Raw genomic sequence first — 26,921 nt, 5'->3', positions numbered from 1 at the left:
GACGTAACGTCCTGCTGACGCGTATATTATTTAATACGAGAGTGAGAGGGACGGTACGATACGAACTTCGATTTTAGAGTTTCATAGTAACCCTACTGACTCATACAGTTTGTTGTGTAACGATAGCGATTTATTCGTTGTAAATTTTATTGTAATTCAGAAGCGTTTGATCTTTAAAACTACTTACATGAATCTAAATTGTGCAACGAATTGGCTACGAATAAATTCATAAAGAAGCAGTAACAACACGTTCTAACCTCAAAGTTTCTCGTGTTGTATGTAGTGCGTACTCGTTCGTGTAAATGTAAAATAAACAAAATAAAAATGACCGAAGAATACTTTCCTCGTGGCGGAAAAAAGCCCAATGTCACATATTTTAAACAAAGCAGCAACGTGAGTTTTATACTACTTACTTCATTAAAATTTTGGAGAAATAAATATCGTGTAAACTACTGATAAACTTAATAGTTCTTAGGTGCAGCAGAGAAGGGACAAGGAAAGAAGAAAAAGCAGAAAAAAAGAACTGAAAATGACGATGGATACTTATCGGACGAAGCAGTCAAAGATGTTGATCAATCTTATAAAATGTGTGCTGTTTCCATAGGACACAAGGTACCTACAAAATTTTTGTAATAAGAATACCTGTAGATAATTATCAGCAGCTTCAGTTTATGGTTTTAAATCACGTGTTAAGATATATTCATCAATATTCATTATTTTTAAAGTTTAAAAAAACCAGGCTAGTGGAAATCAGATTTGCTTTTGACTTGATTGTAATTATAGCGGCTAGACTGTATTATAACTAACTATAGATAGACACTTAAAATTTCTAATATCTGTATATTACATTACAAAAGATGTAAATACATACTATCAAACTTGAGAAATATGGTTTCTCAATTTTTTTATATTATTTTTACGTTTTCCTGGACTGTTAGACATTCTGTACTTCTACTAAATACCCTGGAAACATGTGCCCACGTAAATCAAACGGAATAAACGCTAGAATGACCGAGTGACAGTGTATGTAGGTAAAAAATAATAATTTTAGTGATTAAGGAAATTTAATCTCAGGTTTTTTACTACAGACTTTGAAGCCTGGTGTGAACATACTGGGTCGCGTGGCCCGCACAATGGAGACTAAGCTGGTGGTGTCTCTGCCAAGCAAGCTGCGGGGCAGCGTGATGGCATGCCACATCAGCGAGCCCTACAACAAGGTGCTGGAGGCCTATGTTAATGATGAGGTATGGAACTGCGGTTTTTAATTAAATTTAGTAATATGAGATTTGCTTGTAAAAGAATGCGACATAGATGTGTAGACAGCTTCTCTATCGTTTGCCCGAATTTCATATGCCCGAATGTATTGTTTTCTATAATTTTCATTTGCTATAAAGTAATTTTTTTCTGAAATAGTAATTTCTTCAGAGTTGATATTAAACAAACCTAACCCTACCTACTGCATTCTATATGATGACATTTAAAAAATCCTGAAAACAGCACTGTTCTATATATTTTATGGCTAATGTTGGTATGGCAAGTGAAATTTGGGCAAATGAAATTTGGGTAAGTAAAGGTAAACGGTGTAGACGCTATTCTAATTCATATCATTAATGTGTTTTTTGTTAGTCCTTTGCCAAAAGGTACATGTTTTATTGTATTTTTTTTCATATTTTGTTAACTAATTTTTGATTTTTTGTTTAACTAGCTATTGCCCACGGCTTTGTCCGCGTGGTATTCGGTTATCGCGCGGTGTTCCCTCGGGAACTGTGCATTTTTCTGGGATAAAAAGTAGCCTATGTCACTCTCGGATCCATAAACTATCTCTTATGCCAAAAATCACGTCGATCCGTCGCTCCGTTACGGCGTGAAAGACGGACAAACATACAAACACACTTTCACATTTATAATATTTGTATGGAAGTATGGATAATATTACATTAATATTTAATTTTTTATGTATTTCTATGTTTTTACTGTTCATTATTGTTATTTTTCTTTAATTTAATTCTAATTTGACATTGCAATTTTATTTTCGGCTGACTTTTAATGGTATTTCGTTTACTATTATACATTATTAATTTCATTACACTTGATGATCCTTTTGTGAATTTCTTTTTAATAATTTTTTTTATATAATTTCTGTAATAGCGGGATGTCGAATGACAGTCACTTTGTGGTTATACAGTTTATTAGGAAGATACACATTACAACATATAATAATGAAAACACTAGACATGCGTATAGCTCGATCTCGGTGGTAGATCGATACCGAATGATAATCAGTGGCCGGCGCGGCGGTCACTCGCGCGGCATCGCGCATGCGCTGTGCGCGGCGCAGGCGATGAAAAGAGCAATGGCGCGCGGTTGCTAGGTGGCCGCGTGTTGTCCAGCGGCCACAGAGTATTCGGAGGCGGATAAGCGACAAGCAACAGGATACTGTACTAACCTCTTGTGTCCGTTGATTCGATGCTGGCAGCATAGTTCCATTTTTTAATAATAATATGGAACGGACGCAAGGGTGTTAAACAGAAGACTTGTATCCGAGCTGCCAACATAGAAAGTTGATTTGAAATACATACGAAAATATCCTAAAGAAGTGCATTTAATTTAAATAGGGCAATAATAGAATAGTGGACCGTCAGTCCACTACAGTACCGTGAGCGCCGCTATGGGTTCCGCGTTACATTTCTTATTTATTATTAATGTATTTTTTCAGAATATAAAAAATATTTTTCTAAAGCTTAATTATTGTTACCACTGTTACGCTTTTAATACCTTTAATATTTATTTATTTTCCTATCTAATATGTAAGGCTTAAGAAATTTTTAGTTTTCTATCATCATCCTAGTTATTATTATAAACGGTATGTTTGTTAGAGGGAACAAGTTCGTGAGCTGCCAGCCATGTTCCGTCCGGGGCAGTACGTAGCCCTGCAGGTGCTGGAGTCAGGGACCGAGGTGATGCTGTCTGCGATGCCACAACACGTCAACTCTGGGAGGACGCATAGTGACCTGCTGAAAGGTTAGTGCAGTTATAATAGTAGATTATTGTCGTGGCCTGGAAGTAGGCAATTGCTGGCTGAGTATGAGTATTACACGGACGAGCTTGCGAGTCCGTTTAACTAATATGAAGCCAGCAATTGCTATTCCAGCCGAGACTAATATAAAGATTTTCTCAAAAATGGTGAATAATTCTGAAATAGAATAAACTTTTTCTCAAAATATATTATAAAATTTAATTTTATTCCAATATTTTTCTTATGCTTTCCCGCCTTTTTTCATTAAAAATAAACTGCAGGTGTATTTTTCCACCGAAAACACCACAAGCTATTTCAGACCCAATAGAAAAAGTCCGGAGTTCCAACAAAATATCTGATACCGGCCATTAGACTTGGCTGTACACGACTTGTGCCAACATTTCCATGGCCTTTTTAACTTTAAAAAAAAAATGTGACAGATTGCAGGCGCGCTAATTTATTATTGTCAAGCTAGCGCGCCTGCAATCTTTTTAACTTTTTAATTTTTCGCTAACCATAAACTATGCACTTCACCTTCTGATATGTAAAGAATAATGTCAACTTGTACGGACATTTTTGAGAAAAATAGTTTTTTTTTTTGGCATATTTTGTGTTCCGCGGCTAAGTGAAGGCCTCACTGTGGCCTGTGTGGATCTTTACTAATATTATAAATGTGAAAGGAAGTTCGTTTGTTGGTTGGGCTTTCACACCTGAAGTACAGTAGAGTTCATAAACTTGTGAGCAAAAATCTGAAAATATCTGAACACGCTTCTACGCCGTTAACAATAGAGTCGTGTTCAGATATATTTTTTTTATCTAATTTTTGCTTAAAAGCTTATGAACTCGACTGTACTAAACTGCCATCCATCCCAGCCTATATACGTCCCACTGCTGGGCACAGGCCTCCTCTCCGAATAAGAGGGCTTGGGCCGTACTACGAAACTGATTATGATGAAATTTGTATGTTGTCTGTCAGAGGCGGCACTTTATGAACATAAACAATAGACAGGGATAGGGATTGTTTGATGTTTCGAGATGTACGGAACTCTCGGTGCGCGAGTCCGACCCACACTTGGTCGGTTTTTACCCGACTGTTTTATCTTTTCTTTAAGTTTATCAAATCATGTCGCCAGAAAGTATATTAAAAAAAAAATTTTTTTTTAAAGAGAAAATATTAACGTCATACATAAAACATCACAATCACATAAAAAAAAAATTTCTTTGTATGATTTCTTTACAGAATTCCCCGACACTAAAATTTGGCTGTCAATATTTACAGGTGACATACTGCAGGCTGCAGTGTCGTCTGTGGAAGATCACGGATATGTCATGGACATTGGGGTGCCCCACACCAGGGCCTTCCTGCCCAAAGGGGACGCCAACCCTGACATCGAACTAGGTATGACTTATTTCTTTAGAGCTGCCGCAGACTTATAATTTCAAGTTGGCCAAGTAAAATGCACTGTATACTAATGCAGTAGTAAATTAGTTGGATAAATGTGCAGGCTATCATTAAGTTACTGGTCTATTGCAATTTAGTTGGCCAACCTGAAATTATAAGTCTGCAGGCCCACTTTAAACTTTGAACTAATTATCTAACCCTGGGGTTACATGCGCTCATCAAGTTTCTTGCCGGATTCTTCTCAACAGAGCTTTTTCCGAACCGGTGGTATTTTTTGGGTGACACTCTTTCCCGGCCCGGATAATACCGTCATGGAAATACCGACCCTGTTTTTCGTGTACACGCCATTTGTGTCACTCGATTTTTTTGACATTCGTAAGATGTTTTGACTTTGACTTTGACAGACACTGGTATTTTTGGTAGACACGGGCGTGCTGGCGTGGACATGCGTGAAGTCAGTGACGGTGTCCCCCGGCAACAGCATCGTGGCGCTGAGCGGGGCGCTGCCGGCGCTCCAGCGGGCGCTGCGGCGCAAGCGCGGCGCGCTGCTGCCCGGCGCCGCCGTCGAGTTCATCGTCGACAAGGTACCTTAGTCCTGTCCTGCTAATATTAAATGCGGAAGTTTGTGAGAGAGTATGTTTGTTACTTCTGCACACTGAAACGGCAGGACGGATTTGGATGAAATTTGGTATGTAGATAGCTGGATATCTGGAATAAAACATAGGCTACTTTTTATTCCGATATTCCCACGGGATAGGGATAAAATCTCGAAACAACAACCGCTGGGCTTAGAGTCATAAAATTTGACATGATAGTTTTTCATGCAACATCAATGAAAACCACGATTTAATTTTCGGGAATTCCCACGGGAATTTTTAAAAATCCCTGCAGCTGGATCTAATGATTTACGTGTGCGAAGCCGCGGGTAAACATTAGTATTACAAATGCGAAAGTTTGTGAGTGAGTCTGTTTGTTACTTCTTCACACTGAAACGGCAGGACGCTTTTGGATGAACTTTGGCGAAAAGTTAGTTTATTAAAGTTAGATTAATAAAACATTGATACTTTTTATCCCGATATTCCCGCGGTATTTATTCCTGTCTTCCAACCTAGCCATCCACAACCCACCGTTAGAGCATTTTCAGATTATCCGTTCCGATATCGGCATCGGATGCCGATACCGATATCGGGGCAAGTAAAATGTATGTAAGATAATCCGATCCGATATCGGATCATATTTCATACATTTTACTTGCCCCGATATCGTATCGGTGTCCGATACCGATAAAGGATCGGATAATCTGAAAACGCTTTTAGTGTATGCATAGGGCTGCTAAATTTATCTTTGTCTGGAGCGACTAAACAGCTAGATCGGGTGTGTTCCTTCACGCTAAGTTTTTTTTTTTACTGCTGGACATCATTGGAATTGTATTTCGATTATACCTACATTATTTTTTGTATACATTTGCCGATCCTTTTGTGAATTTCTAATTATTCGTGTTTATGTATTTTTTCAAAAGGTAATAATTATTTGGTATATTAAGAAATTTACCAGAAATTTACCAGCGCTTTTGAACTTTGCTTTGAAACTTGACATGTTTTTTTTCTGCAGCCTCTGGACAATGGCATCGAAGGCCACGTGTTCAGCGACACCACAGCTTACATCCAGCGGTTCCACGCCGACAATGTCAAGGGGAAGAAGCCGGCGCTCGGCCAGAAGGTAACAAACTAGCTTCTTGTTGATATGTTGTAATATTACGGCATGGTTTTGATTTGTTCGTTATTCTTTGTAAGTAAAGTGGTTCAGAATAATTACTATAACCAGAGAGCGTAACTTTGGTGCCGATGACAGATGTATGACTTAATGCAGGGTACTACATATTTGAAAGAATACTTATTGAAAGTCAGAATGTAATGTTTCTCAGAATGATAGTTTGTCATATCATAACTCTTTTTTCTCTGAATCCAATGAATGTTCAGTGTTGACGCCTTGCATGTGTGCATCAATACACACATGCATACGACGTATCAAATAAAAATCCCATCTCTCGCTGCACTTCACTTTTCTATATTACTTTATTTGAACCGACGTGTACACGCACCTCTGTATTTTTTAATCATTAATTTAAAGACGTGTACAGTGAAACTGCATTATCCTTTACCAAAAAACCGTCCACCGTTCGTCTTCAACAAGTCGCACCAGTTCCCTACATTCAGAATTGTTATAAAACAAACCTAACCTAACCTATAATTTTTTATAGGATGACCATCTAAAATTTTCAGAAAAATTTAAGGTTCCAGTGACAAAAAAATTATGACAAACAATGATTTGGACAAAAATTACGGTATGACTAGCGAAGAGTATGCGAACTTTGGCGCTCTCCTTAATGCAACATAGAAGTAATTTATTGAATCAGGCGTTACTTTGCGGAGGTCCATATCAATGAACTATAATAATTTCCTTGCTCACCCGCGAACTTACGATAGCTAAGCTTATGCAAAATATGCGTGTTCATGCAGTTCCTCCACCTCCACACTGTAAGAACACACTGACACACACACACTGACGAGTTTCGGACTCAACCAGAGCTCATCTTCAGAGTGACACAACCGTACACCATGCTACCAGTTGTTAGACATATTTTGCATAACCTTAGCTATCGTAAGTTCGCGGGTGAGCAAGGAAATTATTTTAGTTCACCAACATAGAAGTGTTGTATTTAGATTATAGATAATAACTATATTCAGTAGTGCATTCAAGAAGTCAACAAATTATGTTCTAGGCAAAGCTTATTGACGAAGCGTGTTGCGAAATTTGCGTTGTGTCTTATAAACTTTTGACAAACAATAAAACTTGCAATTTTATACATTTTATTTAGATAAGGGCACACGTTCTGTACGTGATGCCGACCCGTAACGCGCCGTTCCTCACTATGAAGAACATCTTCGAGACTTCCGTACCTGATTTAGAGACGGAGATGAAGTTCAAAGAGGGAGACATCATTGACGAAGCACAGGTATTTATTGTTTTCTAACAGGTATTGATGGATTGTAATAAAAAAAATACGCGTTAAGAAATGAATAGTTAAGTATACCCGAAAAAACAAACAAGAGACGTTATTCATTGCTTATATTTGTACAAATAAAAATTGTTTGCACATTTTTTCTTGTCAATAAATGTTGTGAGTTTGAGTTTGAGTTTATTTCAATTAGATGCTCAATCGCCACACTGCAACTCGTGACCACAGCCGCTGTAAGGCAGCCGAAACGTCAAGGTTGAGGTTAATCCGAATACAACAGATATAAAAAACTGTTTTTTATTACTTACTATTCTCTTTTACACGGTGGCTTTTAGGAATCTGCTGTTAAAGCTGAAAACTTCATTTTAAATATCACTTCGATAATGCTATGCTAACTTTGGCAGGTGTTGAAAATCACGGGTCGCTCGATTCACTTCAAGCTGGGCCGCAAGTGCGTGGGCACCATGAGCTTAAAGCGGGTCGCAGTGGACGAGGACCTTAGCGATGAGCAAATTATCGCCAAGTCGTATCCTATAGGTATGTATTATTATGGGTATTATGCAAATACGACTATTTCTAAAAAAAGAGTCCATTTGAAAAAAACAGTTGTCCAGTGTGTTATACTATATAAAAAAATAATATTTTCTGACGCTATTTCACCACAAAAAATAAGAAATATTGTTTTTAAATATATACAAAACCTTGTGGTCAAAGTGATAAAAAGTCAGATAATCTTGTTATTGGATCCAATGGAAAGTTTTGATGTAGTTACAAAATTACGATTTTTTCGTCACAAGATTTTGTGACTTTTTTGACTGACGTCAGTTTATTTTTTATGATATCGTCCTTAGTGTTAGTAATTTCTTGACAAAACTGATTTCTTGTCAATTTCATGACGGGACCAATTTTTGAGAAATGCTCCTATGTTCATAGAAGCATTTTTTATTAGTAGCGAATTTTCACATCGCAGTTACTCGTATTTCTTAAGTAGCAATTTTTCACATAACGTTTCATAATGTTCGCGTTTAATTTGTTCGCATATTTTACCATTACATTTTCTTCTCTTCTTCAAACTTAAGTATAACACTCTTGTCGATGGAGTGTCTTCCAATCATCAAGTTTAATATAGTCTTTTTCTAACCCCCGACACAGTGTATATATATATAAGCTAAAGCAGTAGGGACGCTACGAACAAATCGCGGTACTGCAGTCGCGAGACCCCCTTAGAGGCCGTGTCGAGCGCGCGTCTGTGTGTTTGTGGTCGTTTCGATCGATTTGTTCGTAGCTTCCCTACTGCTTTAGCTTATATATATACTGTGCCCTCGGCGCAAAAAGAGGGGTGTTTAAGTTTGACCGCTGTATGTCTCTGTCTGTATGTGGCACCGTAGCTCTTAAACGAGTGGACGGATTTGAATGCGCGTTTTTTATTTGATATCAGGCTTTCTACCGATGGTTCTTTTTTCCAACTTTTTGTTGGTGGAAAAGCTTCTGGGAAAGATGTAACGAATGTTGTCGTTATTTGTTCAGGCAGCACGCACCGCGTCCGCGTGCTAATATACAACCTCTCAGATTACGTGTACCACGTGTCTGATGAGAGCTCGGTGCTGGAGGAACGCTACTTCAGCCTGGAAGCGCTGCGGCCCGGCCAGCTGGTGGCGGGACGCGTGCTCAGCGTCGCCGATACGCAGGTCATTGTCACGCTGGGGAGGCTCAGAGGTGAGGCTAATTTAAAAGTACTACACTTTTAATTTATAATGGCCCGATGGTCCCAGAGATAGATTAGCGCTGTACGCAAGACTTTCATATTTTTTTATTTTATTTTTACCAATTTTTCCCATATTTTCATTAATTATTGTTTTTTTTTTTTCTTTAAATGTCAAAAAAATCTTCATTCAATTTAGGCTATAACAAGCATTTATATCATAAAGGTTTCTGTTAAAAATGACATTTTTAATACAAGTTTTTTTTGCTGATATACTTGCATTGTCATCTAAACTATATTTCCGTATCAAATTTTGATGCGATTTCAATTTGATGAGTTCCCTCATGTGAAGACGATCCTGGCTGGACCACCAAGATGTTACTATCAGATTATTGTATTGTCGCTAAATTTATAAGTATGCCAAATTTCAAGTCAATCCGACTACAGGAAGTGGGTCAAATTCAACTTGCAAGATTTGGCCCGCACATATACATACATGTTAAATAAAAGCTTGTAAAAAACAAAAAGACAAAGGTTTATAATATTACTTAGTAGGATGCAAGTTTGTCACACTTATTTGGTGCAGGATTTGTGCCGCATACGCATCTCACGGACGCCGGTATATACATCGATCCGAAGAGAGCCACCACCACCAAAATCAGCAAGAAGAAGTACAAGGTTCGTGTAGAAAAGGCCATAAAAGGTATACGTAGAAATTAAGCGGGGCCGCCAAGTTATCGGTAAAAGTCAAATTTTTTTGTACCTACACCAGCACCAATATCTGGCACAGCTAAGCGTGCATAGATATCGGTTTTTTTTATATAAGAGGGGGCAAACGAACATGCGGGTCACCTGATGGGAAGCAATCACCGCCGCCCATGGACACCTGTCAACACGAGGGGTATCACAGGTGCATTGCCGGCCCTTCGAGAGCTCCGGAAACACTGTCCCAGGAAACTGGTTCCATACTTTAGGATACGACTATTTCTAGAGCCGAACGGACGTGTCAGATATTCGTGTGTACTATTTCAGTTTGAAATTGACGGCAGGATGGCCAAGTGGTTAGAGAACCTGACTACGAAGCTTGAAGTTCCGGGTTCTATCCGCGGTCGGAGCAGATATTTGTATGAATAATACGAATGTTTGTTCTCGGGTCTTGGATGTTTAATATGTATTTAAGTATGTATTTATCTATATAAGTATGTTTATCCGTTGCCTACTATCCTTAGTACAAGCTTCGCTTAGTCTGCGACTAGATCAATTATTGTTGTTAAGTGTCCCATGATATTTATTTAATTAATTTATTATTAATTTCGTCTGTTTTAGGGGTTCCGTACCCAAAGGGTGCTAACAGAACCCTATTACTGAGACTCCGCTGTCTGTCTGTCTGTCCGTCTATCTGTCACAGGGCTCTATCTCTTGAGTCGTAATAGTAAGACACTTGAAATTGTCACAGATGATGCATTACTGTGGCCGCTATAACAACAAATACTAAAAACAGAATAAAATAAATATCTAAGGGGGCTCCCATACAACAAACTTGATTTTTTGCCGTTTTTTTGCGAATGTCTAATGTTGTATAGATAATGGTACGGAACCCATCGTGCGCGAGTCCGACTCGCACTTCTCCGGTTTTTTTTGCTGTTTTGCGATGTGATCTGCAGATGACTAATATTTTTCATTATTCTAACCTATCTTTCCACTTGACCGTTGCTAGGAGGGGCAAGAGGTGACGGCGCGCGTGTTGACGGTGGACCCGTTCAGGTTGAGGCTGCATCTGACGCTGAAGCCGACGCTGCTGAGTCCTGAGCTGGTGGCGCTCGCCGCGTATGAGGAGGCCGAAGTCGGGAAGGCGTACACGGGCGTTGTTAAGGTGAGGGGCTGTGGGGAATTCGATTAATGTAGCATTGGTTGGTATCGGATAAGTCTTTAAGCTGTCATGATTCCTCATTGAACTCATTTCGGAATTGACACAATTTGGCGCGGTCAAAGTATGGTAATAGGGTTTCCATTAGCGTGCAGCACCAGCGCTACCTACCCTCAATGCATGCCCCAGGCCGTATCTAAACTTTTAAGGACCTGTTTCATATCTGTGATGGCGTCGCATAAAATTTATCAAGGAATGAAACAGGTCCTAAATCTTTGATTTGTAGTCATGAAATACACCTTGTTTATGCATTGTAACTTTGTATCCAGTTCATCAAGGACTTCCTGCTGGTGAGCTTCTTCGGGGACGTGGTGGCGTACGTCCCGCGAGGCGAGGTGGCGCGCCCGCCGCCCGACAACCTGCGGGACGCGTTCCATCTCGGGCAGATCGTGAGTACCATTCTAGTTGATGATACAAGGTGTCAAAGAAATACGTTTTTGGTAAAAAAAAAAAGTTAATACAAGCTGTTACTCACTTGTTTTTTTTTGCCTGTCGCATTGCACTGTTTTTATCTCGACTGTTGAAGTTTAAGTTAGCAGCGTTCTAGACTACTGGACTAGTTCTTTCCATTTTAGTTTTTTTGTTAAATTAGCGAGAAAATAGTTTTTATGTTGTGTAAAATTAGTCGCCCTATTGGCGTATGTTAAGTATGTGTTTAAAGCTTGATTATATTCCAGGTTAGCTGCACCATCTTGCACGTGGATCCGGAGAAGAAGAGGATGCTTGGTACCCTGGTCACTCCGCCATTCTGGCCTGCGGTGAGTTCTGTGCCAAAAGACTACGAAAATCTTGCCACAGTCCAATTTACATTAAAGTGTATGAAAAGATAAAAAATACGTTGACATTTGGTTTTCAGAAAAGGCGTGATGAACTTACCAAACGTAGAAAGGGAACAGATGACAATGAAGCTCCCAAGAAAAAACTAAAAACTGAGCACAACACCGCTGATACAGAAGTCAAAAACAAAAAGAAAGACAAAAAAAGTAAAAATAAGATCGATGATGATGCAGATGAAGGTAAAGGCCGCGTAAATGAAGTTTCAGAAGAAAGTGATGCTATAGAAACAGACATACATGAAGATAGTGATCAAGCTTTGACGCCTGGAGATAAGGCACTGATAGATTTGTCAGATTGTAGCAGAAGTAAAGAATGGAAGAAGCGCATTGCAGCTTTACAAACTTCAATTAAATGCAGACTAAAGAGGATAGAAAAAATAAATAAGAAAATACTTAGCTTAGAGGAAAGCGGATTGACGGCTAAAAACAAGAAATACCATACAGCTATGCATCAAGATAAACTATCTGTTGAAGAGAGAATGAAGAAATTAGAAGACGCTCTGAAAACAGCACTAGAACAGTTAAGAAAAATAGACCCTGAATATGTAAAGAAAATGAAGAAAGCTGAAAAACAAAAACTAAAAGCAGAATCAAAGAAAACGCTTAAAAAAGCTGAAGGTGAAACTATAGATAAAGAAAAGGTAAAAGAAATCGTACAGAAAAAGAAAAAAAAGAAGTTAAAAGAGGCGGCAAAGATTGAAGAAAATGCTGAAAAAGAGGTTAAAGAGAGTCCTAAGAAAGATAAAGAAAACAAAAGAAAAGTTAAGAAAGGCGAAGAAGTAAAAGAAGTTGTAGATAAGAGTAAAGATATTAAAGTGGTGGAGAGTTTAGAGCCGGCGCTGGAGATGCCAAGCGCTAAAGAGTTCTGGTCGGAAAATGCTGATAACTTGGCGAAGACTGCAAAGGAGGATACATCTAGCAGCAGCGAGGATGAGGTATGTTAATCTAAATTAGCATCTTATTCAGTCCATATTCAATTATAAAACAAATACAACTACTTGACAACTGTATAGCTCAATGGTGTGCGACGGATTTTACTTGTCAGTCTCATCAGTCTTGCAACATCTTCGATTCACAGGAAACAGAAGCGCCAAAGAAGAAGCGGAAGAAACTATCAGCCGCAGAAAAGGTCGCCAAGGCTCGCGCGGAGGAGGAGAGGTTGCGGGAGTTGGAGCGGCGCGCGGCCTCGAGCGACGCCGAGCCGCGCTCGAGCGACCAGTTCGAGCGCGCGTTGCTCGCCAGCCCCAACTGCAGCCAGCTCTGGATCGCTTACATGGCCTTTCACCTACAGGTAAACTGGCTGTTCTCCTTTTTGCGGCGGGCTTTGGGAAACTATCGTAAAGAGCGTAAAACTATGCTGAAGATGCACATAATGTGCATAATGGTTTTATTTTATTGGAAAAGTTCGTATCTATCCTGCTCTCTCTAGCTCTCTGCCCTCTTAGCTTCAGTATCTATTGTGCAGCCACTTTGACATTTAACACGTTTCGAACTCAACCAGAGCTCAGATCTTCAGAGTAACACAACCGTTCACCATGCTACCGGATGTTAGACTTCTATGGGTTTGTGTGATTGGTGTGTGACCTTACAGTATGGAGGTGGAGGAACTGCATGAACATAAATTTCTTGCATAAACGTAGCTATAATAAGGTCGCGGGTGAGCCAATTGTTTTTTCACACCTCTCCTTCAGAAAAGTAACTTTTCCTCCCTGACGAGAGGGAGCAAAGTGCAACTTTTCTGGTCAAGGCTTTTCTAAGTGTTTTATTGTTTGTTTTATTATTTGTTCAGTCACCAAAGACGTTGTGCACAGGCGCCACGCCAAAATTCGTCTGGAACAGACGCGTAGGCCTGATGATGATGATTGCAAATTAAAAAAATTTAAGTTGATAATTGTAAAGCCATGCTATTTTCTATGCTGGTTGTTCTTTAATAATATTTAGTTTTTTTTTTTTAATTTCTTAATGCTCGGTGTGAAAAGTTGTATGAGCCACTCGGGAGCAAAATTATTTTCATCTTGGGCGTTAACACTTGAATCCCTCATTAAGCTCAGGATTCTACTTTAGAAATCCTTCGCTACATTCTGGATAAATACACCATTTTGCTCCCTCGTGACACAAATAACTATAGTTGATTGATATGGACCTCCGCAAAACGCCTGATTCAACAAATTTTCGCATTTGTATTTGTTTCCTATTTCCCACAGGCGACGGAGATCGACAAGGCGCGCGCCGTGGCCCGCAAGGCGCTCAATACGATCTCGTTCCGCGAGGAGCAGGAGAAACTCAACGTGTGGCTGGCCTTGCTCAACCTGGAGAACCGGTTCGGCACCAAGGTATGAATGAATGAAAAAAAGTTTATTACACACACACAACACAATATACTACAACTTTTACTAATGTTATAAATGCGAAAGTTTGTAAGTCTGTTTGTTTATTTATTTGTTTGTTTGTTACTGGATCACTTCTAAGCCGCTGAACCGATTTAGATGAAATTCGGAATGCAGTGAGTCCCCAGGAAGAACATAGGGTAGTTTTTATCCCGGAAAATTGCATGTTTCGGGGGATAGCGATAAAAGTTGCAAGAAAAGGTACTTCTTCTTGAAGGATAAAAGTATAATTACAAATGTAAGTGAGAGTTGTACCAAGTTACTTAACTATAACCAGTCCTGAGGTTCCGTTTGCACCAGAGATGTGCGAAGATGTGTTGCGACGAATGTGTTTGTCATGAACGAATAGAAACGGTTCATTTACATAGCCTCGCTCCGCTCAACTGTTTCCACTAGAGCTGTGCTGTGCGAGGATAGGTAAATTGAAGCGTTTCTATTGGTTCATGAAATACACATTCCTCGCACATCTCTAGTGGAAACGGAGTCTAAGCCCACTCTCCCCGCAACCTGTCTATCCACCCTCGCCGTACTGGTTGGGGTAGCCATACGAACGTCTCGGATAAAATGGCTTGTTTTATGCTTTCAATGTACAATCTACTATTTTTCCCAAACCCTATTCAGGAGTCCCAACAGAAGACCCTAGAAGACGCGCTCCAAATGAACGACACCTTCAAAATCCACTCCAAACTGCTGGACATATACGCAGACACAGCCAAGAGCCAGGAACTGTCTGCCCTCGTGGACCTCATGCTGCGCAAGTATAAAAGGGACCCGCGGAACTACACGCTCTGCGGCGCCGCTTGCTACAGGCTGGGGCTGCTGGACAAGGCCCGGCATGTCATGCAGAAAGCTGTGGCGGTGCTCGAGAAGAAAGAACGTAAGTTGGTCACGCGGAAGACCGCCTGGCGATGTAATAAACTCGCGATTCGCTAGATGGCGTTGCTTTCAATTGATTCAATAATTTGTTGAATCAGGTCAAGCCCGGTTCATATTTATCTGTCGTGTTGAGTCTCTCTATGCTGTTATGCTCTCTGTCTCTCTCTCTATGCTTGTGATGCGACACAACGCAAGCCGTCACAACACACTGCATCAGGTAAATGTGAACATAACCATAAAACACGACAGATAAATGTGACCCGGCTTTACTTTGCGGAGGTCCCTGTCAATGAACTGAAAACAGTTAGTTTGCTCACCCGCGACAACTACGTCTATACAACAGATGTGTGTTCATGCAGTTCCTCCGCGTCCACGCTGTAAGAATTCACACAAATCACACAAACCCAACTATCACTGCCACCACACTACACTGACGCGTTTCGAACTCAACCAAAGCTCATCTTCAGGGCAACACACATACAACAACAGTATATGGGGTATATTAATAATGAACAGGTAAATTTAGTATCTTCCAATAATTCTTGTTTAATTAATTAAACAGATTGCGTTTTCTCACTGTTGCTTCGAAAAGGCGACAAGCATTGTCATAAAATTTAACCGCACCCATCGTCTGTATTTCCTAAGGCTCTTCAAGGCTAGAGTGAATAGGCTGTTACTGAACCAGTGGGATACACCTTTGTCATCTGCAAGTGAGATAGGCGTCAATCACGTGTCAGATTTTAACCCCCGACGCAAAAAGAGGGGTGTTATAAATTTGACCGCCATGGTTGTCTGTCTGTGGCACCGTAGCTCTTAAACGGGTGGACCGATTTGAATGCGGTTTTTTTTAAATTTGAAATCAGGTTTTTCTAGTGATGGTTCTTAGACATGTTTTCTAAAAAATCACTTCTTCCAGACGTGTCGGTGCTGGTCCAGTTCGCCTTGCTCGAGCGAGCGCACGGCGAGCGCGAACGAGCGGAGGCGCTCTTCGAACAAGTGCTCGCCGTCTACCCGCAGAGAGTGGACGTGTGCGCGACTTACGTCGACATGCTGATGAAGACCGGGGATGTGCAGGCCGTGAGGTCAGTGCTGGCATCGTCTTGTTCTCATCATCACGGATTATATACGTCCCACTGTTGGGCAAAACAGCACAGTGCGGATTGGGATTGGGATTTTTATTATCACCTTGTATTTATGCATATAGTCTGTATCATTCTTGTATTTGTATGTCTAGGACTTATTATTTGTTCGTAGGTCTACGGCAATTTTTGAAAAAATATTTAATAGTTTTTCTTTTACAAATATACAATTTAACTCGCAAATGGTAAATTAGAATTACGAACATCGTACGTTCTCATTCGACTTCGGGCATCTAATGGGCTCTCTTTTATTTTATTTATTAAGGCAACAAACTGTTACATTTCAATGCAGCAATGTACATAATATATACTAAAGAACCAATAGTTCCATTAATTATAATATAAACTATAACTAATGCAAGCGCAAAACAAAACAGTTTAACCTACAACATCGTTCTCTCGTTCGTATTTACTTATTTACCGCCCTTACGACACAATCTACTATTTGTTCACAGGCAAGTAATGGAGCGCATGACGTCACAGAAGTTGCCAGCCCGAAAAATTAAAGTGCTTTTCAATAAATGGGCGGAAGTTGAAGAGCGAGCCGGCGACGTTGCGCAAGCCGAGCAAATACGACAGCGCGCCGTCGAGTACATAGAGAAAGCAAAGTTTTAATTAAAAATAAAGTGTTATTTTTAATAAGGGTTTTATTTCAACAAGGTATCAAAACAACATGAAAAGCTAAACACTACAAATACTTAAACATATAGGTCTTACTAGTTTTTATGTTGTTATTATTATTGTTCCAAGCAGTTTCGTTGGTCGGTGGGAGCGGTGGTGGCGGTGGCGCACCATTAGTCGCCACGCTCGTCCTTTCTGGCACTGAATTTTCAATAGTATGGCTACTAGGTCTAAGTTTAGAATTGGCCGGCAAATATCCTCCGTAAATAGACACCGGTGCGCAAATCTCGTAATTCAATTTCGCATAGAACTCTTCCTGCCCTTTCGTAGACAAATGCAACATCTTCAACTGAAGTACGTTTTTAGAGTAATTTTCAATGTGTCTCATTAAATAAGTTCCTAGCTTCTTTCCTCGCAAAGCTTTACTTATCACTACGGTTTCTATAAAGCAGCTTTCTGGAATACTGGGTATAGCGGTGAGTTTACAATGGCCTAATACTTGTTTTCTATCTTTTACTAAAATAAAACTGGTCGGTAGGTTGTCACGCGAAGCTTGTAAGGACATCATCCTGGCGGTCTCACCGCGGGGCCACTCATCATTTATCAAATCGCAGGTTTCTTTCAAGAATTCAGGATAATTATGTAGAGGCAGCACTTCGAGTATTTCGGATTCCATGATTACGTTTTAAGCCTGGCGACAAATAGTAGAAATTAGGAATTTGATATGGTATCCCCGTTATTGACATCTGTCAAAAGCTATAAACGAAAGCGAAATCTATAACGAATTTGCATATTTTTCGTAAGATAACAGCGTAAACAAATAAATAACTGGCTACGAACCTTGATAAATTCATTGCACATCTTGCCCATCACATTTTAACACAACAACTGAGGTGAGTGTATATTTAAATGTGGTTTAAACGCAGCGCAAGTTCACTTGCGTGCGGCAGAGACAGAACTAACCTATTTTTATCTGTCACACGCATGCACCGTTCTCGTTCGTTTAACTTATTTCACGTAATGCAATGTTTATTGCGACCACACATCGAGGCCAGTTAGGTAATGCCGGAAGGAATGCACTAGGAAATAAACAAACAAATTGTTTATCCCGTTTTCGAGATTACAACGCGAGTTGTTTCGGTCCAGCGCTCTGGATTCGCGACGTTTGCTTCTGACCGTACGCCGGTTTTGCATTTTATGACCATGTGAAGCCATTATCGCGTAAACAAGTTTTAACATAAACTCGGAAGATCTGTTGTTTTGGGAATTCCATGGTTTTTGAATATGTTTTACATGCGAGAGCAAGGCAGTCATATCTATTTGATACATTTTAATAAGAATAAATCTACTTATTTTTCCACCACTATGTTACAATATGAGAGCTTATATAACAAACCCTAGGTATGTAATTAGTACACTTAGCTATGTCAGAGGAATTGGTGCCCTAACTAGATACAACCTGTGCATCACAACATCAGGTCTCTGGTTCTTCGGTGTCTATAAGTACTGCACTGCTAGAGTTTAAATAATGGTATTAGGTATATGGATTTAGCTACGGGCCTAGTAGAAGAAAGAAACCATTTATTTTTGACATTACCTAAAATAAAATAAACAAATGAAATACCGTACCACATATGCTGATTTATCTGTTTCCATTTCAAACATGTAAAGGGGTTACTTTAAAATGCAGAGTCTACTTTGGAAAACAGTTTTTACACCATATCCTTATTTTTTTTAGACCATCTGTGGCAGTGGAATACCTACCTTTATAAATTACCTAACTTTTTACTTCATTTGTTTAATCCATCTAGGAATATTTGGGTTTTTATAACCATTTTAAAACTATCAAAGTAACCCCAAAATGTTTTAAAGTACCCTGGTTTACGGCAGTTATTTTAACTATTATTTACATTTTTATAGTTCAAATGGATGATGATGATGATGTTCCCACACTCTCGGCAGACACATTTGCAGCGCTGCAAGAGTTCTACGCCGAGCAGGAGAAGCGACAGGAGATATTTGACAAGTTGCAGGCTCAAGACCAACTCAAGGAGAATATACTCTTTGATGAGAACTGGGTGAATATCTTTCAACCATATAATTTGTAATAAAAAAATCAACCAAATTGATAACCTACTCCTTTTTTAAGTCAGTTAAAAATATAAATTTGAATTAAATGACTTAGTGCATGGAAAAATAATTAAAGCTTACTTTTGTGTTTTATGTACATTAAAGTATTTACATACATACATACATACATAAAAGTAAAATGGCGTGGTTCCAGCAACTAAGTCAATTCTGGTACGATGAGGCGACAGTGCAGGCGCTAGTGCGGGCCGCGGACCGCTGCGTGCCGGCCGGCGGCCGCGTGGCGCTGCTGTCCTGCCCCACGCTGTTTGTGCCCATCAAGAGGCAGCTGGGAAACCGCGCCTCAGGTATGGACCGGTACCCCCGGAGTCCCCTCAGACAGTGACATAATATGCTTAAGTCCAAGATACCAGAGCCCAAAAATGAAGTTGAATGTAGGTAGAGAATGGAATGGAATGTGGCATGATGTAGTTAGTTTTTTTTATTTTTATTTGACTGGATGGCAAACGAACAAGTGGGTCTCCTGATGGTAAGAGATCACCACCGCCCATAGACACCTGTAACACCAGGGGGATTGATGCGTTGCCAACCTAGAGGCCTAAGATGGGATACCTCAAGTGCCAGTAATTTCACCGGCTGTCTTACTCTTCACGCCGAAACGCAACAGTGCAAACACTGCTGCTTCACGGCCGGATTAGCGAGCAAGATGGTGGTAGCAATCCGGGCGGACCTTGCACAGGGTCCTACCACCTGCAAAAGTTGCTAGTGCGATTGTATGCGTCAAGGTGATTTTTCACCGGCGAGGCCGCCTCGCCTCGCCGGTGGAAAATCACGAAAATTCCGAGCCAATAAGATTGTGGAAATGGCAACTGTTTATGTGGTTCAATATGAAATATTTTTGCAATTGACTGTATTGATATTTAATAGTAAAATTAAGAAAGAATAGTGTTACATAATGGCCAGCCATGACAACCATATTGTCCTCTGGAGGGCGAAAAATGTTTCTACTTTTTCATATAGGCGAGCGCCATGCACCCCTTATACCCTCTGTAACCTTCTGGATGGAGCCAAAAAACCTTTCATCCATCAAGACTTTCATTTCAGTATCCCTGCTGGAATATGACCGCCGGTTCGAAGTCCACGCGCCAGACTTCATCTTCTATGACTACAACACCCCAGACAAGCTTCCACCGGACTCCCTCCACTCCTACGACTTGGTAGTCGCGGACCCCCCTTTCCTCTCCGAAGAATGCATCACCAAGACATCAGAAACCATCAAGCTGCTAGCCAAAGACAAGATTGTGGTCTGCACGGGAGCAGTCATGAAGGAACATGTGGAAAAGCTACTGGAGCTGAAGCTGTGCGAGTTTCAGCCGCACCATAGGAACAATTTGGCTAATGAGTTTTGTTGTTATGCTAATTTTGATTTGGATGGCGTGCTTAGGTGATGATTTGCTAATGGAAAGTCTAGATTGATGGCAATGCAAGAGTACATTGCGTAGAAAAGAACACTACATTCGTAATATTTAAAAACTAACTCAAGTTTTAAGTTAAGACTTGAAAATTATGACTAAGATGTGCCGATATTATTGTTACGATTCATTGAAAATATTGGTATTTATTTGTACACTTTGATTTGATTTTATATTCTAAGTTTGTTATTTGATGCAGATTTGAGTTTTATAAGCTAAGTAAAAAAACTTTGTTATATTGTAACAATTGAAAATTCTTATTAGAGTAAATATAGTAAAAATACATAGTTATAAACCATATTGCATTTCCACTAAGATTTTCATTTGAAAAATTGTGCCAATTTGTTGATTTATCGATGTTATATGTTTTACATGCTAGTAGCTACTAATTATAAGTGGTACACAAATAAAACAAATAATTATTAAAACACATTGCATTTATTGTTCTCCTTAGTAAATCTTTTACATTATGCTGGTTAACATTTTTATTAAATTCTCTCGAAGTTAAAACTTTCTATTCGTCTAGCTGGCGATAGCCGACCATAAACAGCGGTAGTACGCGGCCGTCGGTGACATCAGAGTGTAAATCTATGGGTCAAATCAAAGAGGGGTCAAATTCACATCTTTCTGCTAAGCTCTTGACATTTTGTGTGACTGATATATATATGGTGCCGCCATTATTCGAACAAAATAAAGTTGTTGTTGTTTTTTATTAAATATGGCTCTGTCCATTGGAGGACAATTTTGCCAGTGTCTAGTAGTTTTTGCCGTTGTACGGTAAAAAAAATCTAGAAAACGAAATATGAGAGGTAATGGTAGATGAACGATGACAGCGCGAATCCCAAAATAAAGTTATTACAGTTATACTCATATGTCACATAAGAAAACTGAAACTTAACGTGACATTACAGCCCCCTTGAGTCTTATGACATTGCCTTGGCCGATCGATCTGCTGGCATATGCGCTGAAATATTTGCGTTGAAAGAGACGCACTATATATATAGTTCATAGTGTGAGCGACAGAGACGACAAAAGCGCAACAGCTTTACGTAACTCGCACGATACACGTACATATCTGGAACTTGCACATGTTCGTATAATTAATTAACTTGTATGCTCCTGTCGTATTTGTATACTAGGATCGAAATTCATATCGTGGCGTCCCGCTCACGCTAATAGAAAGGGATGTTATCATACGAACTTCGAATTAGCCCCCTGGAGAAGGTCTGAGGGTAGAGGAAGTGGAGCGGCCGCTTGGGAAGAGTGGCGTAATAAACCAAATTCGTTGGACGTTTTTGAGAAGCTCTCTCCTTTGAGTGTACTTACATAACGTCGCACAAAGGCTGCCAAAAGGCAACTTCACACTGTCACGCTTTTCAGCTAGCGCGGGCGCTGCCAGCTAGGTACAATCAGCAGCAGAAGCGGACGAGTGGTAGACTTCAAAATTAACTACATGTCTTTTTTCAACAATGGGGCAATGAGGGTACCACATGGTTCGAAGAACAGATAGGCGCTGGGGGAGAAAGGTCCTCGAGTGACCACGAACCGGAAGACGAAGCATCGGCAGGCCTTCCACTAGATACGGAGAACCGGATGCAAGGCATTCTAAGGAGACTTTCGTTCAAAAGTGGATGTCTTCCGGCTGACGATGGATGATGCTGATTGTAAAGGAAATAAAGTGTGAGCATGCCATTTTGAGCTCCATCATCGCTCATCCACTTTTAGTGACTATATTTGCACAAAATTTTTCAAGCTAATGAGTAGTTCCGGCTTTTCTCGCACGGTTTCAAATAAAATTGTGTCACCGACGGGAGTATGCCGATGTCACCCACGGACGCGTAACACCGCGACATATCTTAATACCATTTTTTTTTATTCGACTGGATGGAAAACGAGCAAGTGGGTCTCCTGATGGTAAGAGATCACCACCGCCCATAAACATCTGCAACACCAGGGGTATTTCAGATGCGTTGCCAACCTAGAGGCCTAAGATGGGATACCTCAAGTGCCAGTAATTTCACCGGCTGTCTTACTCTCCATTCGCTTACCAGTGCAGGTTCACTCATATAAAATTGGTAAATTGCTAACTGTTGAGAGATTTCAGACATGAAAATAGACATTCTACTGAAACATTGGAAACTGATGTGAAATCCTTACGGTATAATTGTAAGAGCACTACATACAACATACTGTAGTTTTTTTATTTGTGAATCATAGATTTAAAATACATTATGGTTTAACTAAGATGAGACTAATAAATTTGACAGCTGTTTGTTAATTTAACACGTTCGGCACCAGTGACACAATGGCTTATTAGTTCTTACTCCTTTGCCAGTGACACGTATTTGTGACTGCTGTGGGATATGCGCTATGCCTATATGGTGCTAAGCTATTCAGCTTTGGCACCGTTCCGCTAAACCCTTACGCTATACCAGCCTTTAGGAGGTACGAATTATTTTGACACGACATGTGTGTTACTGGCATAGGAGTAAAAACTAAAGAGTCACAGACGTGGGTTCACTGGCACCGAAATGTATTACGTCTGTGACACGTATACGTGTCACTGGCATAGAAGTGATTTCTGTGGGATATGCGTAGGCATAGTGTAAGAGCTTTGTGGATCGTTGCCGGGGCCGAACGTGTTAAAAGGGTCACTAGATCCTTACAGGGTCTCATTTATGAGCTTATGATAGATCCATTACGGTATGTGGTATTATAAATCTATAAAGTGAACCCACACGCATCCAATAATATACCTACTCCAATGTTAATTTACGAATGAATTAAGAATCATCAATATAACCTAATGGACAATCTATCGTAAATTACTATAAATTCTGCTCCTACATATTAAAATAAATATCCACTTTTTATTATTAAAATTGATTATTAACTCGGTAATTATAATTAGTTTATAATTTTGGTGTTATAATACCTACATTCATTGTAACTAAATAAAATAATACTATTACTACGAGACACCTTCAATCTTAATGTGAAAATATATGAGTAAATAAGTATGTGATACTTAATATAACTATGAATATCATATAAAACAAGTATATTAATCTTACAGTCGTATATTGGTCGCGTAAGCTTAGCTTAGATCTAGTCTAGAAAGTTTATTCAACAACTACTTATACAGCCATTTTATGCCGCCAAGGTTTTAAATGCAGGCAACAAGGTGTCTCGTGCAATTTAATTCAGAATCTAACAAAAAAAAAACACCAAAATACATAAAAAAAGTTAATTAATGGCTTACAGTGCGAAATTTGTACTAAAAATAAATTATTAACACATTTCTAATTGTAAATATTATGAGGATCTCTAACACTACACGGGACTAATTTTTACAAGGAAGTTTTCAAATGTCTTCGGCTTGTTAGAAAAAAGTTCGTTCCGTCAAAACTTGCTAATGAGGGTTTATTGACTGGCGGTATATCGCTAGATGGCGTTAGTATCGAAAGGTCCGTTTGACGTTACAGTCTTTCTTGCGATTGGCTCATTTAGTAATTCAACCAATCACTAACGAGACATCCGGTAGCATGGTGAACGGTTGTGTTGCTCTGAAGATGAACTCTGGTTGAGTTCGAAACGCGCGAGTGTAGCGTGGTGCTGGTGATAGGTGGGTTTGTATGATTTGTGTGTGTTCTTAGTGTGGAGGTGGAGGAATCGCATGAACATTGAACACACATTTCTCTTGCATAAACGCAGCTATTATAAGGTCGCGAGTGAGCAAATTATTTTAGTTCATTGATATGGACCTTCGTAAAGTAACCCCTGATTCAATATCCAGATCAAATCTGTCACACGAACCTCATGATGCTAACTCCAGCCAGAGGGCCTACTCCGAAAATCGAAGTTCGTATCGTACCGTCCTCTCACACGGTAAATAAAATACCTAGTATAAGTGTCAGTGGGAAAGAACGAAACGAACTTGGATTTTCGAATTTCGTAGTAGCCCCGCTGTCACAGAAACTCATTAATTTAACACTTCTAATAAGCTTTAACGTTATTCCGTGTAGCGTTAGAGTCTTCATTGCCCTTTCCTTATTTCTAATTGAATCAAATGACAGACCCACATACAGATACACGGAATTCATAACTCCTAACAAGATCATTTACTTGTTCTAACTACGAAGGCCGTTTTTCTACTCTCGGGGTGGCGTTAAGCCTTTAAGGTGCAGCCACATGCAGCCGCTCGACGCTCGTTTGCAGCGATAAATCTGGTCACGTGACCCTATTTTGAATTTCCCGCGACTCGTCGCTGCGTCGAACAGCAGCGTCAATTGGCTGCTTGCTGGAATGATCTTGGTCTTGCAAGCTGATTCCTTAACCTCCTTTAGTGACAGTCGTGGCAGTGGTACAAATAGGTATAAAATAAATTGGAGTGAATGAAAACAAAAGAGAACAGTGTTTTTTTTTCGAAATTGAAGAGATTTTTTTTCCAGCGATAAAGCCAGCATTTTTAGCTTTGTCGCTATATGTGACCAGATTTGACGCTGGAAACGAGCGTCGAGCGAATACATGTGGCCGCACCTTAAGAAACTGTTTTAAACTTACAGAAAACGAAAGTGTGCGCGACTCACGATGCTTTAGCACGCATGCGTATTGGCTTTACATGGAAAAGCTCATAGAAGCGATGCCTTCGCGAGTCGCCGAAGAGAATTAAACATAAAAAAGAGGTAGACAAATAAAAGAGCTGAGAGCATTATGTACAAAAGATTTTTTATCATTTTAAATTCAGACAAAATAAATATTAGAGGGGTGTCACATAGATTGTAAGATCAGAATTATAACTTTTTTTATTAATTTTTTATATTTGTAAAATAGTGACGTATCTACCTCTTTTGTAACGTATTTTTAAACACTATCTAGTGATAAAAAAAAACCTCCTTATACTAAGCGCATCAAGCAGGTACTACCGTATAAAGATTAACAAAATATACAAAATTAAATCCATCGCTAAATCAGCATTTGTGCCAACAAATCATAAAAATACACTTATATCACAACCATAGCTATGCATAATAACTATGTATTTTGGGGTCATAGAGAAAAATTCAACTGATATAGTATATTCATTATAAGCCATATGAATACTATGTTATATACAAAAATACTACTGTCATTTAAATTGATATAATTTATATTATATGATATACGCAAGGCCTTACATTCCATTTCAATTAATTTAAACTTTGCTATGGACATTTCATACTTTAAAGTGTACAGAGCCGAACTTAAGGCACTCAATAACATTAAAATACACTGATCAGGTATTATTTATGATATAAACATACTATAGTATAATAGGAGAACTTCTACATATATACTACTTTATATCTTGTGACCACCAGTGTCTCTTATAAATTGAAGATAGGCTATAAGAGTGTGAAAACGTGAATTCTGTATTCTACCAATAGATTCTAGTTAAGAATAGCTCTTATTGACTTTATTTTTTGTCTATGCCTAATAGAGACAAGTATGTTAAATTATTTAAAACTTAAAAATAATTTGGTAGTCTACATTCAAGACTTCTGGCGGCAGCCGAGAGTTGAAGCTGGAATAGTTAAATATAGATACACTGCATGAAAAAATATATAATATATATTTCTAAACATCAATGTCCATAGTAAAGCCGCACCCTGTTTGATTTTAATTATTTAAATTAATGCAAATATATACACGGAACGAATTATGTTGTAAATTTTAATTATTAAATTATTAAAGTTGTTATTTAAACTATATTAAAAGCTTTCCCGGGCGTACTCGCGGGAGTAAACTAGTCCTATTGTAAAATTGACTTCCAACAAAATTAATTCATGGTCGAAAGTAATAGAAAATATCACATTAACAATATCCTAACTACAGAATCAACATTCGTTTCATTATATCTAAATTCATACTCTCTGCGGACTCCCGGCGATACAGCATCAACAATTTTAAGTGGCAACTATACCTTGACAATCTTGTGCGTGTCACATGGTAGAACCCTGTCGCACTTGTCAAAAAATCTTGATACAGCACAGCAGACTGACACATACACACACACACAGACAGCAGAGATTCCCTGCGACAAGGTACCACCGAGTGTCACATACGAACTTGTCAAGGTAAAATCACCAGTGAACGGCACGGACGGTACAACAGCTCGGGATTGTGAGTAGAAATCTTAACATGGACATGATTATAATGCCGCGATGTTGTTCGGAATAGTAATTCTATCGGGTGTTATATATATACTTATAAACAGACGGTTAAATATTTAAAAATGAACGAGTAAATTATTTTTATTTGAATGTAAAATGTTAAGTTGCACTTTTTATTATTTTGTATTCATATTAAATGTGCTACTCAACCCTTTGGCCTTTTCCGCCTAATTGGCTTAAGTTCACTTCTCTGTTATTTTTCGTGTATGACCAAACGCACAGTT

At 39.2% G+C, this 26,921-nt stretch overlaps 3 protein-coding genes across 6 annotated transcripts; 2 read left to right on the top strand and 1 right to left on the bottom strand.

Moving 5' to 3' along the window:
• Nucleotides 1-30: 30 nt before the first annotated feature.
• LOC141432455 (rRNA biogenesis protein RRP5-like) lies at nt 31-16,946 on the top strand. Its single transcript, XM_074094023.1, has 20 exons — nt 31-393; nt 469-612; nt 1,089-1,244; nt 2,877-3,021; nt 4,296-4,415; nt 4,842-5,002; nt 6,030-6,137; nt 7,297-7,434; nt 7,842-7,974; nt 8,965-9,153; nt 9,726-9,817; nt 10,857-11,012; nt 11,336-11,455; nt 11,744-11,824; nt 11,923-12,837; nt 12,981-13,193; nt 14,107-14,235; nt 14,911-15,166; nt 16,082-16,247; nt 16,760-16,946. Exons 1-20 carry the CDS (start codon nt 325-327, stop codon nt 16,917-16,919), a joined length of 3,651 nt encoding a protein of 1,216 aa, XP_073950124.1. The 5' UTR covers nt 31-324; the 3' UTR covers nt 16,920-16,946.
• LOC141432465 (N-alpha-acetyltransferase 80-like) lies at nt 16,934-17,856 on the bottom strand. The gene is made up of 2 exons (XM_074094043.1): nt 17,766-17,856; nt 16,934-17,616 (listed from the first exon to the last, which is right to left on the bottom strand). The coding sequence occupies exon 2, from the start codon at nt 17,599-17,601 to the stop codon at nt 16,993-16,995; it is 609 nt and encodes a 202-aa protein (XP_073950144.1). The 5' UTR covers nt 17,602-17,616; nt 17,766-17,856; the 3' UTR covers nt 16,934-16,992.
• On the top strand, nt 17,667-21,324 carry LOC141432460 (EEF1A lysine methyltransferase 1-like). 4 transcript variants are annotated; one of them, XM_074094031.1, is made up of 4 exons: nt 17,667-17,818; nt 18,846-19,003; nt 19,210-19,360; nt 20,118-21,324. In XM_074094031.1, the coding sequence occupies exons 2-4, from the start codon at nt 18,851-18,853 to the stop codon at nt 20,459-20,461; spliced, it is 648 nt and encodes a 215-aa protein (XP_073950132.1). In that variant the 5' UTR covers nt 17,667-17,818; nt 18,846-18,850; the 3' UTR covers nt 20,462-21,324. The 4 variants fall into 4 exon arrangements, with proteins under 4 accessions (XP_073950132.1, XP_073950131.1, XP_073950134.1 ...); XM_074094030.1 differs by lacking the exon at nt 17,667-17,818 and adding an exon at nt 17,901-17,984; XM_074094033.1 differs by lacking the exon at nt 17,667-17,818 and adding an exon at nt 17,909-17,984 and having other exon boundaries at nt 18,888-19,003.
• The last annotated feature ends 5,597 nt before the right edge of the window (nt 21,325-26,921 follow it).

Source organism: Choristoneura fumiferana, chromosome 11 (genome assembly GCF_025370935.1).
Source record: "Choristoneura fumiferana chromosome 11, NRCan_CFum_1, whole genome shotgun sequence".
Classification (NCBI taxonomy): Eukaryota; Metazoa; Arthropoda; class Insecta; order Lepidoptera; family Tortricidae; genus Choristoneura; species Choristoneura fumiferana.
The sequence above is the reverse complement of the archived record's forward strand: the minus strand, read 5'-3'. Positions and strand labels throughout refer to the sequence as shown.